Genomic DNA, 17,411 nt, shown 5'->3' with positions numbered 1-17,411 from the left:
GCAGCTGAAGGATCCAAGGGAAAGACGGAGTCAATACAGCTTGGCTTCAGGTGCGCCGCAGGAGTTGCCGGTGTTGACTACAACGTCAAACCGCCTTAGGGACTCCGGCTCCGGATTTTCTGTCGGGGTTTACTCCCTTAGCCTTTCCCCTGAAAAGGTATGCCGCAAGGCAGCGGAGGTTTTTTGGAATCAGAGTTTTCCTTGAACTAATACAAACAAAACAAAATACTGGTACCCTGACTCACTTTTGGAGATTCAATCAGCCTGGGATGAGACCCACACATCCGTACTTTTACAGGCTCTCCTCGATGTTTCTGAGGGCTAGAAGTACTGGATAGGACCTCAGTTTGAGACTTCAGAGCCCCCTCATCACTCCACTTTTCACCTCATTGCTAAACCCTCATTCCTTGTGTTTCCCTGCCAACCAAAACCACTCAATTCTGTCTACTTGCGCTCCATCTCTGCATAATTCTTCCAAAATGAGAAAACTCCCTGGACTGCCAGCTCCTCCTCAATTGCTGCCCTGTCTCTTCTTTGGTGCCCCCACCTGCCCCCCTTTCCCTAGGCCACACAGATGCTGATGTTCTGCTGTTCACATTTTTTTCAGTTTTTCTCTAGCTGATCTTACCCCCTCATTTCCACAAGGCTTTAGTGCTGATGATGTGCAAGCTTATCTCCAGACTGGACCTCACCTCTTGCATAATGTCTAGGACTGTGGAAGTTATGATTCACAAGTAGCACAATGTTTGTACTACAGAGTATCTTAAATCATTTATCAGGGAAGACCAGTGAGTGGTAGTGGAATGGAGTTAATCCAATTATTGAGACATGGCAGACACACCCTGGAGTGGCCCTATAATTCCTGTCTTAGTATCTACACTTTGGGTCCCTTGGAGCCTGGGTAAGACCTGTGACTTGTTTCTAATAGAACAGGGCAAAAGTGAAAGGATTTTACAGATGTCATTAAGATCCCTAATCAGTTAGTCAACTGGACTGAGTTAATGAGAGCAGATCAGGCTGTGTGGGCCTGACCTAATCGGATGGCCCCTTTAAGAGGCCCAGGCCTTCCCTGAACAGACTTCACACAGCATAAACTCTCTTCCATTGCTAGTTTTGAAGCAGCAAATTGCTATGAATTCTACAGCCACAAGCAAGAGAATTCTGTCTACAACCCTCAGGTTTAGAAGTAACTGCTTCCTTCTTGAGCCTCCAGATGAAAACACAGAGCTGCTGCCACCTTTATTTCAGTCTTGTGCTAGACTCCAAACTCACCTTATGTGTTGTTTGTAACAATTTATTACTCAGCAGCAGATAACTAATGTTTTATGGGAAAAGCTGAAATCCCGCATCCTGGCTTTCCCTAACACGGGTGCACTTACACTGATCAAAATCTCCTCACGGCAGCAAACAGAGCACATGAGACAGGCATTAGCAAGAGAAGGAGCTGTGTGTGCCCATGGCCTTCAGTGGCCCTGGGGCTGAGCAGAGGAAGAACAGTGTTTGTCTATACACTAATGACAGGTTTTCAACACTGGCAAATGGAAAATGTCACTGCTTTAGACTGCGCCATCGATCAAATCAAGTTTGCATATAGAAGGTGAAATAATTTTCTTTTTGTGATTGGAGTTGGTCTATTGTTCTAGCAGTGAAAATTAACTGCAGAATCCTAGGCTTTCCTAGCGTAACAGGTGTTTATTCTCAAGCGGGATCAATGTTCTGAGATATTTTATCGTCTCTTGACCTGCAGTGTTACTCTGATCGGTCAGCCAATGAAGGAGGGGTTTTGTTCAAATATGCAATGATATGAGAAGAGAGACTTCATAACAAAATGTCCTTAAGGACAGACAGAACCCTTAATCTTGACATGGCCTAAGAGATCCTATTTCAATATAGCCTAAGCCTAAAATTCTACATCAAATAAATCAGTTGGAGAAATATGTGGCTTAGTGTTTCCTTCCTCTTCCCTCTCAAGCTTTGCAGTAAGCCACAGCCAAAAAGGTTAAGCCTGTGTTTGAAAAAAGACAGTTCCCTTCAGACAGGAAGACATGGTAGGAAAGTCTGATTTGTTATTGATCCTTTTGAATGGTGTTAGTAAGTCAGTGGATATTAAACTCACCAATAGCAGAGGCGGTAATGTTTTGGCAAGCAAGGGAGCAGATCAGGCAAAGGAGAGGAGACTGAGATTTGATTCCTGTAGCACCAGAGCTGGCAGAGATGTTTGAGGTTACCTAATTCTATCCGTTGTCCTATGATACAAATTCAGTGATATTAAGATGATAAAACAACCAGCCAATAAATAAAATGGCACAGAAGGTATGAAAACCCAGCTCAACAAACTGAGTCTACTGCCCCGTGTTGTCTGTCTTGTTTCCCCACTGACGCCTCCACTGAAAAATAGAATTCTTGTGCCCTTCTAAGACTTGTGGTCACTGAGGTTGGTTAAAATGATTAGTTCCACACAAGCTCAGCTGCCTTACACACAGCACGACTGTCCATACTCTGGTCAGCCTTGATGACATGAATGATTGAAGAAAAGCTCTAGATTGTTTCTCAGTCTTAGGTCCCACATCATTTACTTCCTTGTTAAGAAACCAGTAGCACATGGACCATATATAAACCTCCACCAAGCTTGTCCATGTGGTCTCCTTTCTGGAGTTTCAGGAAAGCTTGTTTATTTTAGATGGGGAAACCAGGTCCAGAAAGGGCAAAACTCAGCCAAGTCCTGGCCCAGACCCAGCTTCCAGCACCTAGCGCTGACTGAGAGCTTTAGCACTTATCGGCCAGGTCTGATAGAGGAGAATAAACTGATTATTTGGATTTGCTGGGCGAATGGTTAGAAACCGCAGCTGGATCTAATGCACTCAGCCTGGGAAGTAAAAAGCAAACATTAATTGCTTGGTGGACTACGAGTAGGGGAGGTTGGTTTCTAAGTGAAATTTAAAACTCTTACTACAGATGCTCCCAATAAGTGGACTGAAAAATACAGTACTTTTTTGAAGAGCAATTCTTTCACATTAAATATCAATATAGTGCTTTAAGTGTTGACTACCTGAGTTTAATTGCTGGCTTCATAACTTACCAACTACGTGACATAGGGCAAGTTATTTAACTTCTCTGAATTTCTTTTTCTTGATGTTTAAAATAAGAAAAATAAAAATACTTCACACAACTGTTAGGACTAAATGAAAAAGTTACTAGGAGAGAACTCTACATGTTCTGACACTAGCTATTAATGTTGTGGTTAATGGTGAAAACTTTTGTATTACAGGATAAAATAGTCACACTTACTTGAGATATCCTTAACCTTTTGAAATTTAATTTGCCAAGTCAGCTAAGGGACAAAACATTTCAGCCAAAACTAAATCAATAAAATTTGCTCAAAATATAGCATTATACTCAAATGTAGCAGTATATAATAGGGAGAAGTTTCTGAAATGTTAGTTCTCCTTACTAACCACCCCCCTCCAAAAAAAAACCTTGGTAATAAAACACATAGTTGCAAATACTGTATTCCCTATTTTAAAAGAAGAATGTGTGTATGGTGTGTACGTATTTTTTATATGTGCCCTCCAGATTCTTTAATTTTCCCTTGGTCTTTTGCAAAAGAAAGATACACAACACATTGTGAAATATTCTTAAGAGCTACCATCATAATAACTGGTCATGATGATCTTCGATTACTAGGAAAGGAAGGGTACTCACACTCTTTAGGAAGGCAGAAGACCCATTTATAAATATTTTTATCTATACTGAATTACAAGATATCCCAAGCACATGAGTTACGTCTTTGTTTAACACAAACTTACTACTCACTCCATCAAAAACCATTCTCCAAGGATTCTAAGAGCTTAACTGAACTACCAGTACCAACACTAGTTTCCTCAGAAAACCAAGAGAGAGCGCGGTATTGTCCAATGGAGGGCTCATGCAAAAATAAACTATTTTTCCAGTAAATATAGTGAAAATAAATATGTCACTTAAGTTTTTGAAAAGCACTGGAAAAATGTGTATACAAGTAACTGAAATGCCATCTGTGAAATAGTTACAACCACCAAAATAAGGAAGGCCTATTATTCTATTTTACTTCAAAGGAACACATAAATTGGTCATCAGTCTGATAAATCTGGAGTTGCCACATCTCCAGAAACTGTACAAACGAATAGTTCTTTTGCTTTACTTAAAATTATTTTTAACATGTATATCACATAAGGCGAATTCACTTCATGCTTTGCTTCAGTAAAATGGAAAAAAATGCTTTCTCCAAAATTGGCACTAAAGTTGTTTCAAGTTCTTAATAGCAGAGAGACACACCCAACTATGAGCAGAATGAACACAGTCATAATACATATCAAATCAAAATTATTTCCTTTATATCATCAGCAATGAGTAACTCCAGAGGTAGTATGGCAGAAATGAGCATGGATCCTATCAGGTCACAACCAATGAAGAAATTAAATTTATTGTTTTTCTCTGGTTTGCCCATAAATTGCTTCACACATTTAGGACCTGAATAAAAATCACTCCCAGCAGAAATCTTGGCCCATTAATTCAACTGACACATCAATTTACAACTTTTATAACTGCAGATATAAAAAATGTAAAGTATAAAATTATGTAAGTTTGAAATGGTTTTAATCATATTCATTAAAAATATTTACATTTCCCAGTACTTACTTGACAAAACGCCCTTGCAATATAATTCTACTCTGAACTTCTATTTATAAAATGAGACTCATTTATGAGATTTCAATGAATGTTATACTGCAAATTACTTACATTCTGTAAAATATTTCAAGAACTTTTCATATCAAAGGTAGTTTACATTGGATTATCTGAAACCCAATAGTGCCCACAGATGAGCTTCTTATAATTCTTTTCATTAATGCTTGGCAAGCACTGTGAAAATGAAAAGTGCTATTAAGTGCTATCATCTCCTTAAATTTTTACTTATATTGTGTGCACATTGTGAAATAAACACATATGCAGCATGTCCATGTTTTGATATGTATTTTTTATTTCCCTGCAGTTTTCACTTATCAAGAACAAGTAACAGGGAAAGTTGTCTGAACTAGTGCATAAACAAACATTCTGAAACACCACTACACGTATCTAATTTACAAGAACCGTATAAAAAAAGTCACTAAAACACTACACTATGAAGGTGTCCAACGCTTACAGTCAGACTTTTTCCAACCCGTTACTTGCCTTGTAGCCACAGGAAAACTCTCCAAAATTGAGAAGACAATCTTGTCACAACCCTCCCCCCTCCCAACACCTGGGATGGCTCGATATCTAGACTTCCAATAATTATTGCAATGATATAATGCAATACATACCTGGTAAAATAGCCTCTATGTGGTGTTACAGTTTTAAAGCCAGTTAAAATATGCAGTCTTCAGATAAAATGTAATCCTTGAAAAATTTTCATATCTGCACAGTTTAAATGTGCTAGATGCATAATTTTTCCTAGTCCGTTTTTCCTGTGTAATTATTTTTTATAAACTGGTATTATAAATAGAAATATACATTCAAAATATATGGAAAAGTGAGTCACTACATTAAATTTGCATGTATCGATCCATCCCTTTCCCCTGCACAGTAATAGAAAATACTATTTTGCCTTGAACTTCATATTTGACAGTGAAATGCCACTAAAGTATTTACCAAAAAGTCCATCTAGTCAAATTGTGAAACAAAATGAACCAAGTGAAAACTTTACAGTTCCTTTAGAAAAAAATTACAAGAATTTCATTTCCTAGCTATGAATCTTTAACTTTTTAGACACAAAGTTGGATTTATTTTTACAAGATACAAAATGTAAACATGGCAAAATAAATAGTTAAAACAAGTGATGCAGGATCCCATTTCATGCTCATGATCCCATTAAAGAATTATTTTTTAAAATCCATTCAGTTGCAAATTCAAGTGCAAAAGCATGATGATGAATATCTACTATTCAAGTAACAGAAATAATATTGATGATACAAATAAACTATTTTACAAGGTAGTGATTTTCCCAATTTTACAAAATATACATCATATATCGATTACACATCCGATATACTGCAGTCCATTTAGGTCCATTGTTAGTCTCTGTGATCCACAGAGTGTTGCCTTTTGCATTCAGCTGGAATATGAATGACTGCACACCACCAGCACAGGTCAAAGCCACATGTTTTAGGTTATGTCACTTCCATAGCTACTGTTGTCTCTGCTATTCCATTTAAACCCAATCTTTCTGGTTCATGGTTCTCTCTATAATAAGGCAAAGAGTAAAATAAACATTAACACTCTATAGTATTTACAGATATGTTTTTATGCACTATAAATATGTACTTCCCAAGAACATTTCCCATTTTTACAATTTCTATATAGGAATGAGAAAAAGTTTCCTTCAGCTAAGAAATCCTATTAATTCCTAATTACTTGATTATAACTATTTACTTAGGAAAGAAGGTAACTTAACATAGTATTTCAGTGTAAGTCAGTGATAAATTACTTATTCAACGTATAACATAGGATAATCCAAGATTTTTACAATAGATGGAGCTTATGATGCTCAAAAAGAAGAATCATTAGGGGCACAATATTATTTAACTTATTTTCAACAACAGTTTAAATTTCCAGGTTTAAGGTGATGTAGTTATTAAAACCATGCAAGGTACGTATTTTTTCTGTTCTCATGTATTAGTTTCATAGAAAGAAATATTAAAAGTATTCAGAAATAAATTATCCTAGATTTAGTTAATTCCAGAATATTCTCAATATTATATATACATAGAGTAGTTTCTCTTGGTGTTTAATGTTGAAGAAAACAAAAATTTTGATTTGAAAATTAAAGCTCTGACATGGAAGCTAATAATAACAACTCTAATCTTCCAGACTGTCTAAACTACAAAAAAGTAATGAAAGAATAACTGAAGCTTCTAAAATAGACTCTTTGATATATTTTTTTGGCTTGATGGTTCCCACTTTGATGTGGTTTTCTGTTTGTGTTTTTACAGTTCTGGTTGGCATTAAACACCTCAAACAAATAATCTTAAGTCACGAGCTTCACACTAAGCATATATTCAACATCTGTTGAAATGCAAGTCATCAACAGACAAACAAAGCAGTAAAACAAAGCCTTTTTCCTCCCACAGGATAGCCAGCAGAGAGAATAATGCTTGAAACAAACAACACACACCCACACACCTTGCTATGCTGCTGATGGCACTGCTAGGAGTAACCTTTGGCACTCTGTCCATACTGGCAGCAACTGTGGCAAGTTTTAAGGCTGTTGGCGATGGTGCTGAAGTCCGTGTATTGATATGCACATTGACTGGAGAAACAACACTGACGTTATTGAGGTGCACTGCATTTGTCAGGCAAGAATTGTTCATGGGAAGTGTTGGAGGACTGCTTGTGCACAATGCTGGGATTAAGTGGTTTGTAGTGGTGTGGCCAACTGTCCTTACGAGTTGTACAGCTGATATCCCTGGGCTGGATGATAAAGCCATATTGGTGGAATACAATGTTTTAGAGGTTCCTGGAAGAGAAAAAAAATCCTTCAGTTCATGTCATGAGATATTAAACTCTTAAAAAATACCATATGATTTCACTCATATGCAAAATCTAATTAACGAAATAAAGTGATGAACAAAATAGAAATAAGAGGCATGGAAATGTGGAGCAGACTGACAGCTGTCAGATGAGAGGTGTGATGGGGGAACTGGATGAAAGAAGGTAAAGGAGGGATAAGCCAAAGAACATACATGCATAACCCACAGACAACAGTGTGGTGACGGCCAGAGGGAAGGGGTAGGAGCGAGGGGGGAGAGCTGGATGGAGGTGGGCAAAGCAGGAAACAATGGGGACATCTGTAATAGGGTAAACAATAAAAATAGAGGAAAGAATAAAAGCAAGCATCTAAAGATCACACAGCTAAAAATGCATGTTTAACAGTGTACAGCATTTAGCAAGTACTTAATAAATTTTCATTGTTTAATCAATATGAAAAATGCAAACGTTTGTATTCTAATTAAATGCCAAATTAAGTTTCCACATAATAGCCTCTCCAAAGACAGCTTCTGCTCAGTAAGTACAGCATACTCACCTGCTACAGCCCCAAAGACAAAGACACCCTCTTTCTACTGGTCTACATAAAAGGGCTTTACAAAGTACTCTGCTGCCTTCACACTTGGAAACTCTGTAACAGGACAGAGAGGACCATTCTAGATGCTGAGAGCAGGTGAAAACGATAGTTTGATTTCTATTAGAATTTATCCATGTAAGAACATCAGTAAAGAGGGGCAATCAGGATTGTTGATACATGTAAAAGCAAGTGGAAAATCTTAAGGTCTGAGCAGTAGTTGAAGGATGTCAGGAGCAAGTCTTTGAGGACTCAGGGTAGTAAGAAGCAGACAGCGTTTTACAGCAATGCTATACTTGAAGAGACGGGGTCAGAGAGAGCAGGCCCATGAGTAGGTAAGAATGGGGAGATAAACCCGATTTCAAACTTATTGACAATCCTGTATTATATTTCGCCTTCTTATCAATGTATAGATAACTCAGTGGTGATGGTTAGTGATTAGCTTGATGCATTTCCTAAAATGTGGATTAAAACTAGGCAGGGTGGAGAGTCACACAGGTAGGTACACAGAGGGTGTGAAAGGAAATAGAACCTGGGCTCTCTGTGAATTTAGAACACATCCAGCTATTCCACCACTTGTTAGCCACAGAAATTCTGAAGACTGACTTCTTGTACATTTCCCCCTTGGATTTAAAAACAAAAACCATACTTTAAATCAGTGAGTTACAGCTCTGAACTAGTAACACATGAACCACAGGCTTACCTGAAGGCTGGACAACACCGTTTATGTTGTTGTGACCAGTATTCTGTTCCTTGGCCACCTCACTGCGACTTGGAACAGGTGCACTGACCACTGCAGATGCAGCAAAGTGGGCACTGGCTGAGTCAAGTGTTTTAGACATACAGTCAGAGGTGCTTGAGCCCTGTAAAATGAACAAAATTAAACTCAAGTTTTAGATGCGATTCCATGAACATACTAAGAATTGGGCAAACTCAAGAGGCTGTTGACTTTTTCATATGGAATAGTTATAAGTGTTTAGATTAAGAAATCTCGGATTCCACAGACTATTTTTGGCATATGAAGCAGGGAAGTGACTAAAAACTGGGAAGCAACTATTTCTAAGAAAGAACCAGGGAAATAAAAAGCCAAACCTTTAATACTGTATAATTTTTCCCAGTAAATGTTTATGAATGCCTTTAAAAATACTTGACAATCTTGATACTAAGGAGCAAAATAAAAATCACAGATGCCTAACAGTCATTTTTGTCACAATGTAAAAAACATGTCTTGGCCTAATCTTGCAGTAGGCTGAAAATACTTTGGACCGGTTACCCAAGAAACTCAGAAAAAGCAAATAAAAGGCAAGTTTAATGGCATTTACTCTTGTTTCTGTTTAAAATTGGTAGCTACCACTACCAGCCAACACCCCTAGAATGTGGGCCGCCGCAGCCCAAGTCCACCAGGGTGTTCCAGGAGTGTTGAGGGTCCTGGGTCATAGAGATTTCCATGTTGCTGGATTTAGGATCTCCAAGGGCACTGTGCTGACCCTATAAGGATAAACTGAACTGCTGTGTCAGGTGCTGGCCTGAGATACAACACACTGAGTTAATCTGAGTTATTATTTTAGAATTACTTTTAGAATTATGAAGCAACAAAATTTAAGACTTAAAATACTAGGTTTATTTTTTTCACATGGCTCAAATTTGAAATAAACTTTTCAATCACCATTTTGTTTTTAGAGGCTTAAACAACAGAAATTTATCCTTACACAGTTCTGGAGGACAATGGAGGACAAAAGTCCAAAATGAGTCTTACAGGGCTCACCCGAAGGTACTGAAAGCTTTCTCTTCTGACAATTACAGTTTTATAAGGTATTTTAATTCTTATCCATAAGGTCCTCATTTAATTGTCCTTATGGAAAATCTCATCTGGTGGCATTTTTTTCTTCAGGAAAATATGATTCGAGGTGGCAAGGGGCTATGTTTAGAGTTGCTGAACAATTCAAGAGAATTACCTTTCGGCTCGGGCACACCCACATGGAACTAGGGGGTTAGTAAAGTTAAATCCTTGAAAAAAAAAAACTGGAGGGACAGTAGGGGCGGAGGATAATGGATCTTTTTAAAAAATCCTCATCCAAGGGCATGCTTACTGATTTTAGAGAGAAAGGTAGGGAAGGAGAGAGAGAGAGAGGGAGAGAAAACATCGATGTGAGAGAAGAACATTGATTGGCTGCCGCTCAAACACACCCTGATTGGGGACTGAACCTGCAACCTGGGCATGCGCCCTGACTGGGAATCAAACCTGCAACCCTTCAGTCCATACGACAACGCTCCCACCAACTGAGCCACACTGGCCAGGGTGGGGATAATGGTTCTAACACTATATAATTACTTCTATAAATTCTCAATAACCATTCAAAACATTTTTTCCTAAATTAAAAATACCAATTTGGCTTTAGTGCTCCCCTCATAAAATATAAAGTAGCCATTTAAAATTATATAAATTAACTAAAAAGACACTGAATTTTTTCAAAATCAAGAGTGGCAATACCAAGATTATCTTCTCTGACTTGACTAAAACTAGACAAAACTACATAAATTTTGAGAGAAAGGAAGAGAAATAAGCATGATTAAAAGGCAAGTGTACCTGTGCTTTTGGATGTGTCTGCTGTGAGGAATGCTGAGATTGCTGTTTCTGCTGAAGCTGAGCAAGTTGCTGCCTTTGCATTTGAACTAACTGCTGTTGATGTGTCTGAAACTGCTCTTCTGTGATACCCCCTGTTACTGATAAAGGACATTCATTTCAGAAATAAGTATGTTTTAAAGTATTTTTAACAACACAAGTAAAAATACAACATAAAATTGTTCCACAATTAAGATGAAAAGCAGTTGAAAATCACAATACATATCATCAACAAAGAACCCAATAAAATGACAACTTTTTCAGCAAGTGGCTTATGCTAATATCCACAATTTTATGCTAAAAAAAGTTCCTATATGTGGTTTTTACTTTACAACATAGTTCTAATATGAGAAATCGACCATTAATTCATACTCAGTATCTTTGCAATCACTCTCAACTGTCTACATGGTAGTAATTGTGTAATGAGAAAAACTTAGACTTATAACTACAAATAACAATGAGACTAAGTTATAGCTTAATAAGAAAACAGGACCATCTGCAAAAATGTAAATAATCCTTGACTGCTGGTTTTCATCTATGACACTAAAGTGAAAATACCTTTATTCTGATTACAAAACAGTGTGCAAGACAAAGATGTTTACCTAACATAACCATAAACCATAATTCAAGCTAATATATTAAATGCCTAAAATAAGTCTGATCTATAAAACTATGGGCTAGAAATCAGAGGTGTTCAGAAAATTAAAGATACAATGTATCCTCAGATATAACAGATTATGCTGCAACCAACTGAATTAAAAGTAATTTCAAATAAAAGCAAGACATCTAAAACTTTTGTTCAATAGGAAACATTTTTCTCAAAGAAATGTAAACAGACTTCCATATTTAAGTAGATCACTGATAAAAGATTTAGAGGACACAAGGCTATATCCATAGAAGTTAGTATGTTATTAGTCAAGAAATATTAAATCACATCAGAATACATGTACTGCTAGAGTAATTTTGCTCTGTTTTTCTTTATTGCTCTCCTCTCTCCCAGCTATTTCACTCAATCAACAAGTATTTGCTCTCTACTGTGATGCAGAGTGCTGCATTAACAGTTAAGACTACAGGGAAAAATAAATTATGAAGAGGGCCCATGTTATAAAGTCCTACGGGGTAGCTGGGGAGCAAAGATAGATATAAAAAAATACCACTTAATAAGTCCAACTTTAAATGCAATAGAGAAATCTAATCGATATGACCTAAAGAAGTTCAGCTAAGAGATATACCCTTAACCCAGCTTACTTAACTAGCCCCTAAAGTATTCTGTTTAGTAGACCAACCAATCAGAAAAAAAAAAAATTGTTTTTTAAAGATTTTATTTATTTTTAAAGGGGGAAGGGAGGAAGAAAGTGAGGGTCAGAAATATCAATGTGCAAGAGAAACACTGATTGGTTGCCTCTTGCACACTCCCAACCAGGGACCTGGCTCGCAACCCAGGCATGTGCCCTGACCAGGAATCAACTAGCGACCTTTCAGTTTGTGGGACGATGCCCAACCCACTGAACCAACCAGTCAGGGCAAGAAAATTTAAAAAATATTTTTGATGGTAAATTAGATATAACAAGTTACACATAGTATAGTCTGTTTTCTATGAAAAGGAAGTTAGCCATCAGAAACGGACAAAGCTTTAGATATGCCTGCATTTCTGTTCAACGACAATTTACATTATCATTAAAATTAGAAAATGAGGGGAAAACAGTTCTTACATAGATAGCAATTTTATTTTTAGAAGATTAAAAATCCTGGGACTATGATTGTGCTCACTTTTAAAATTTTAATATTACCTGTATTTTTGAAGTACACATTAATTATGTTACTGAATTACCAACAAAATCAAATGTCTTTCTTTGCAAATGGTAAATTCACTGCAAGTGTTCTATTTTAAATGAAAAAAATAATTTTAATTCTAAATTTACAATCTTCAAAATCAAATGAATATGTGAAGTATTCATGAACTTCCAGCTGTTTGAAAACCTTGGGAAAGATTAAAAATAATTTATTAGATACAAAGGCAGGAAGAATAATTACCCCCCACCCCAAATCTGTTTAAGTTCTATGTGTATAAGAAATATATAAATTAAAAAAAAAAGCCTTGGAATCTAGTGTTAACATGGTCCACTCCCTCAAATTCAGCATTATGTTTGTCCAGAGCTAAGGTTTATGTTGTAGTAATAAGGTGAGAGTCACAGTGGTTAACTTTTAAGTGAAGAATAAACCAAACAAAGAGAATATACTTTTAGTGGCTGTTTTACAGTTGAAAGAGAAATGAGGATAATGAGTATTTTTTCTTTTTCCAAAATCTTTTCAGACAATTCAGAATACTAATTTAGAACAAAGGATGTACTAAATTAGTAGAAAAAATAAAGTGCACTTTTCTAATTAAAAAATTACTTTTGGTTGATAGTCCATGGCTAGTAAATGTTGTCAACTGTAGGTATTCTACTTGTTTTTATGAACAAAAGATCATTTATGTACACAAAAAAGGAATGCTAATAAAATTACCTGGTTTGGGGGAATATGTTATACTTATGGCTGTCTTGTTGAGACTATTAACTTGCTCAGGAACCACATCTTTCCCCCCCAGAAAACCCCAAAAACCAAAAATGAACAAAAAATGTATCCTCAACCAAGGATCAATTCAATTATTCAAATTAATAGGCAGTATTTTCTAACCTTTTTAAACTTAAACTGACTCTGATAAGAAAAATCTCATTCCTGGTGCCATTCCTGGTTGAAAATCTGATATAAACTTAATTATACAATATAGATAGGCTTTTAAAAGATTATTCTTTTTTCCTCTTCTCCTTCACCTCAACTTAGCATTTTTAGCCTTTCTTGTTACCTAGCATTTCCTTTACTATAGGGTGTTTATGCTTTAAACATCTGGAAGTTCCTCATCAGAATTTTCTAGAGAATCATGTAGTATTATTTCAACTCTTTTGACAAAAATAACAACTAGTACCACGACACAGAATTGGCATATAAAATATCCGTTGTTAACTAACTCGCTTTCGTTTTGTTAGGGTGAGTGGAGAGTGGTAAGAAATGCACGGCTTCAATGGCACAGACAGTACTGAATTACCATTCTCGGGGCTGACTTCCTGGCTGGTGAAGGATGATAATTTTAAAGCACCTTTCCCACTAATTATTTTTCCTTTCAAAAATTACTGAAATACTTCCAGAAGATATTTATTTCTTACAATGACTTTGAGTCATCAAGAAGCAAGCATTAAAACACATCAGAAAAAGATCGTAGTTAGAGCGTGAAGAAATCTGGGGACGAGATAAAGGGCAGGGGCCCAGCTTTGGGTGGGTGGCGGCGGCACAGAGCAGAAATGGGAATGGACAAAAGAGAAACCTTGGCTGCTTCTGTTGCTTAGGACCAACCCAAGTTCTTTGAATTAGTTGCTCTTAAATTGCTAGCTTAAAAGTGAAATTCACTCTAGTCATAAATTACCCCACCCCACCCAAATCCTATCATTTTAAAAGTAACCATAAATCTGAATGTTTTGTGACAGTGGCAATATTTCATTATTCTGGACAGATGGGAAGTGTTCCTTTCCCTTAGTAAAATGTTGTGCAAATCACCCTGAGTAACACATTCTAATAGAAATGCATATTACGGAATTTTCCCTTAAATGTAAATTTGTCATTCTGTAAATTAGTAACATACTAACATTTCTAAATATTTTGTGTATATAACCAATAGTCTGTTCTTCACTAAAGCCCCTAAACTTTCAAAGTTATCTTCTTTCTATATGGCTCATTATCTATCTTTGATTTATCAGTATGCTTTAATTCTCAGATGAATCCAGGTACTTTTTCTTAGCCACTAGTCACAATCCTTGGAATGTTGACTGTTTTCAAAGGTTCTAGGCACTCCTTATTTCATTTTTCACCTTTCAGGCATGTGGTGGTCTGCTAGGCTGACCACTTATCACCTTTCCCTCCCAATAGTAATTCATTAAAAACATATCCTAGGCATTGTCAGTAGATTATACACTGGTATAATAATTCTAAAGCCCTAGATCACTTTTTTTTTTTTTTTTTTTTTTTTAAACATGGGTCCATAGAGGTATTCTTGAGTATGTGTGAAATCTCTACAAGTATTAGCTAACTTTGGATTGCTGTTTCATTGGTAAACTAAAAAGAAAAATCTAATAGAAAAACATTCTAAGCTTCTGGATGACTTTGCAATATGATTCAGTGTTTATGCCTGCCTCTGTAAAATAATCTTTTAGCTCTTAATGCAGTATTTCTCAAAGTGGGCTAAGATGATGCATTATTGGGAAACCATTAATTTTAACACTAGTTTAGAGCAAGTTTTCATAGTTTAATGAAGAACAAGAACATTTAATGTGGTAGTAAAAATGATCTAAAAGTCAACATGAATATATTATCCAGCATTTCTTCATCAACCAGATAGGTCTTAGAAGTTTTAATATATGCTTTATTGAAGGAATGCTGATTACATGCAATTTTTATAAAGACAGATCGGGGGTCTGTACTGGGGAAGGGGGAAAGGGAATTCCTATTTTAAACCTGCCCGGTTAAAGTTCATATAAACCACTGGAGCTACTCTGAGGATAAATCTTCCAATCCTTGGAAGCTGACAAATCCTGTCCTGGACTATACACATCCTTTAATGTAATTCTCACAGCTGAAGGCAAACTAACAGACTGTAAAACTAAGGGGATAGGGAGGGTGGAGATGGGAAGAGAGGTGAGGGTGAGGGTGAGAGGGTGAGGGGGATGGGGAATAAGAAACAAATAAGATGTGATGATAAAGAAAGGAACTAAAGTGTCACTTAAACTTCTGACACTTAAGCTCAATAGTTAAAAAAGAAATTTAGTAGTTATTTCCTGTAACAGTCAAACTAAAATCTTTTATTCCTGAAGTCTGAATCCATCTCACCTTTGGAAGTCACCTTAACTCAAAAAATAAACCATGAGTACTATAGTTGTTAAAACATAGTTCTACCTATCCTAAAACTTTTATCCTTGCAAATGTATTATGGTGATTTAAGAAAGGGAAGAGAAACTGAAAAAATTAAAAATCAGGAATTTCTCTTGTAAAATTGTCCAAAATGTTGATGATTTTACTGATTTTTAATAGTAAGACATTCGAAGTTGGTCAAAAAGGCTGCTGGTATCTACTATTCAGTATACTAACACAAATGAGAAAAAAAAAGTTGATTTGCAACCATGTGCTTGTTAAAACCAAAATTAAGTGTAAATTAATCCAGCCCTTCAAATCTAAAGAAGCAAAGCTACTTTTAGATATGAAATATATTTTCTTGAGTTTTGAATTTAAGGACATTTCAAAAGAACAGTTAAATAATAATGCACTTTCAAATGACTAAAAACTTATCTATTTATATAAAGATGTAATATTTGCCATGTAGTGTAAGCTCCTTGAAGGTAAGGATTATTGTCTTGTAAAACTCTGCAACTATTAAATACTTAATATAGTGCTTTGCATATAAGAGAGCCTAAAAAATTATGTATTTATGATTTTATCTTTTATTTGCTGGGTTCCCCAGCTGTGAAACAGAAAATTCAGTACTTATAATTTTGTCTAGCTCAGTGATACTCTGCCAGATAAAAATAAGGCCTTGTGTCAATCTTAGTACTCTAAAAGACACACATGTTCTCAAGACCAAGGCAACTAAGAATAAACAGAAGGCAAAAGTGTTAAAAGTCACATAGATTAAAAAAAAAAAAAATACAAGAGTATTCAATCCTTTTGTATATATCCATCACATATTAAAATACAACTTTCTAAAACCATCTACATCCTTTGCTTTAGGCAGATGAAAGAATTTCTACCAATATTTATTGAACTGTAAGTGAATCCACTTAAAATGATCTAACCAGATCTGAGAAAACTATGTAATGAATATAACTAGTACAAATAAACACTTAAAATTGCCATGGCTTTTGATTATTTATAAAAATGCTGCGAAAACACTTGCTTCCTTAGGCATTTATATACCTGTGCTTATATTTTGAAATGAAAGAAATTTGTTAAAAAAAAAAAACAAAAAAACCCTTGTGGCTTCAATGACTTCAGGACCACACTTAGCAGAGAAGAAAAAGTTCAAACAAAATCCTTTACTCTAGTAACAAATAATTATATGTTTGCAAAACTTGATTAAAAAATATTGATTCTAATGTAGCTGAGTTGTTGCTGAAGCCCTGAAATTTTTAAAGGAAAGAAAGAATTGGTACGTTGTTGAGAGTACTAAAAAACATAAGACAGAAAAACTTATATAGACCAAGAATATTTTTTTTCTCTGATGATAGGGGAAAGGCAAAACAAACAAACAAACCCCTGTTGTCTATAATGTTATGATTTTTTAAATGTTTGTAATTTAAGTTCCTTGAAAAGTGCATATTTTATTATATTTCAAATGCTTTTTAATGCTAATTTATTTTGGTTTGGTATACACTAGTAGAGTAGAAACTCTTTCTACGGTAAAAACCAATTAGAAATGCCTATACTGATGTTTCCAAACTCCTTTTTGGTAAAAATTATTTTGAGTAATTTTGGGGACAGGAATTTCTATTCAGTTTAATAATTTGAACAATGTCTTGGAGGTGGCTAAAAAAAGATCTGACCTAATATTCATCAACTTCCTACTATCTTTAG

General features: G+C 35.8%; 1 protein-coding gene across 6 annotated transcripts in view; it reads right to left on the bottom strand.

Annotated features, from left to right (window-relative positions):
- Positions 1–4,992: 4,992 nt before the first annotated feature.
- EPC2 (enhancer of polycomb 2) overlaps positions 4,993–17,411 on the bottom strand; it is a 192,183-nt gene continuing 179,764 nt past the window's right edge. For 5 of the 6 annotated variants that reach the window (XM_090279606.1, XM_090279607.1, XM_090279605.1 and 2 more), the window contains 4 exons: positions 10,719–10,855; positions 8,835–8,994; positions 7,195–7,528; positions 4,993–6,255 (listed from right to left, as the gene is read on the bottom strand). In XM_090279606.1, the coding sequence (XP_090135732.1) occupies positions 6,183–6,255; positions 7,195–7,528; positions 8,835–8,994; positions 10,719–10,855 (704 nt within the window). In that variant the 3' untranslated portion in view covers positions 4,993–6,182. The remainder of the gene's footprint in view (positions 6,256–7,194; positions 7,529–8,834; positions 8,995–10,718; positions 10,856–17,411) is intronic. The other variant, XM_090279603.1, reaches the window with a different exon arrangement.

The sequence above is a fragment of the Furipterus horrens genome, unplaced genomic scaffold (genome assembly GCF_987537825.1).
Source record: "Furipterus horrens unplaced genomic scaffold, mFurHor1.1.pri manual_scaffold_1, whole genome shotgun sequence".
NCBI lineage: Eukaryota > Metazoa > Chordata > Mammalia > Chiroptera > Furipteridae > Furipterus > Furipterus horrens.
The sequence above is the reverse complement of the archived record's forward strand: the minus strand, read 5'-3'. Positions and strand labels throughout refer to the sequence as shown.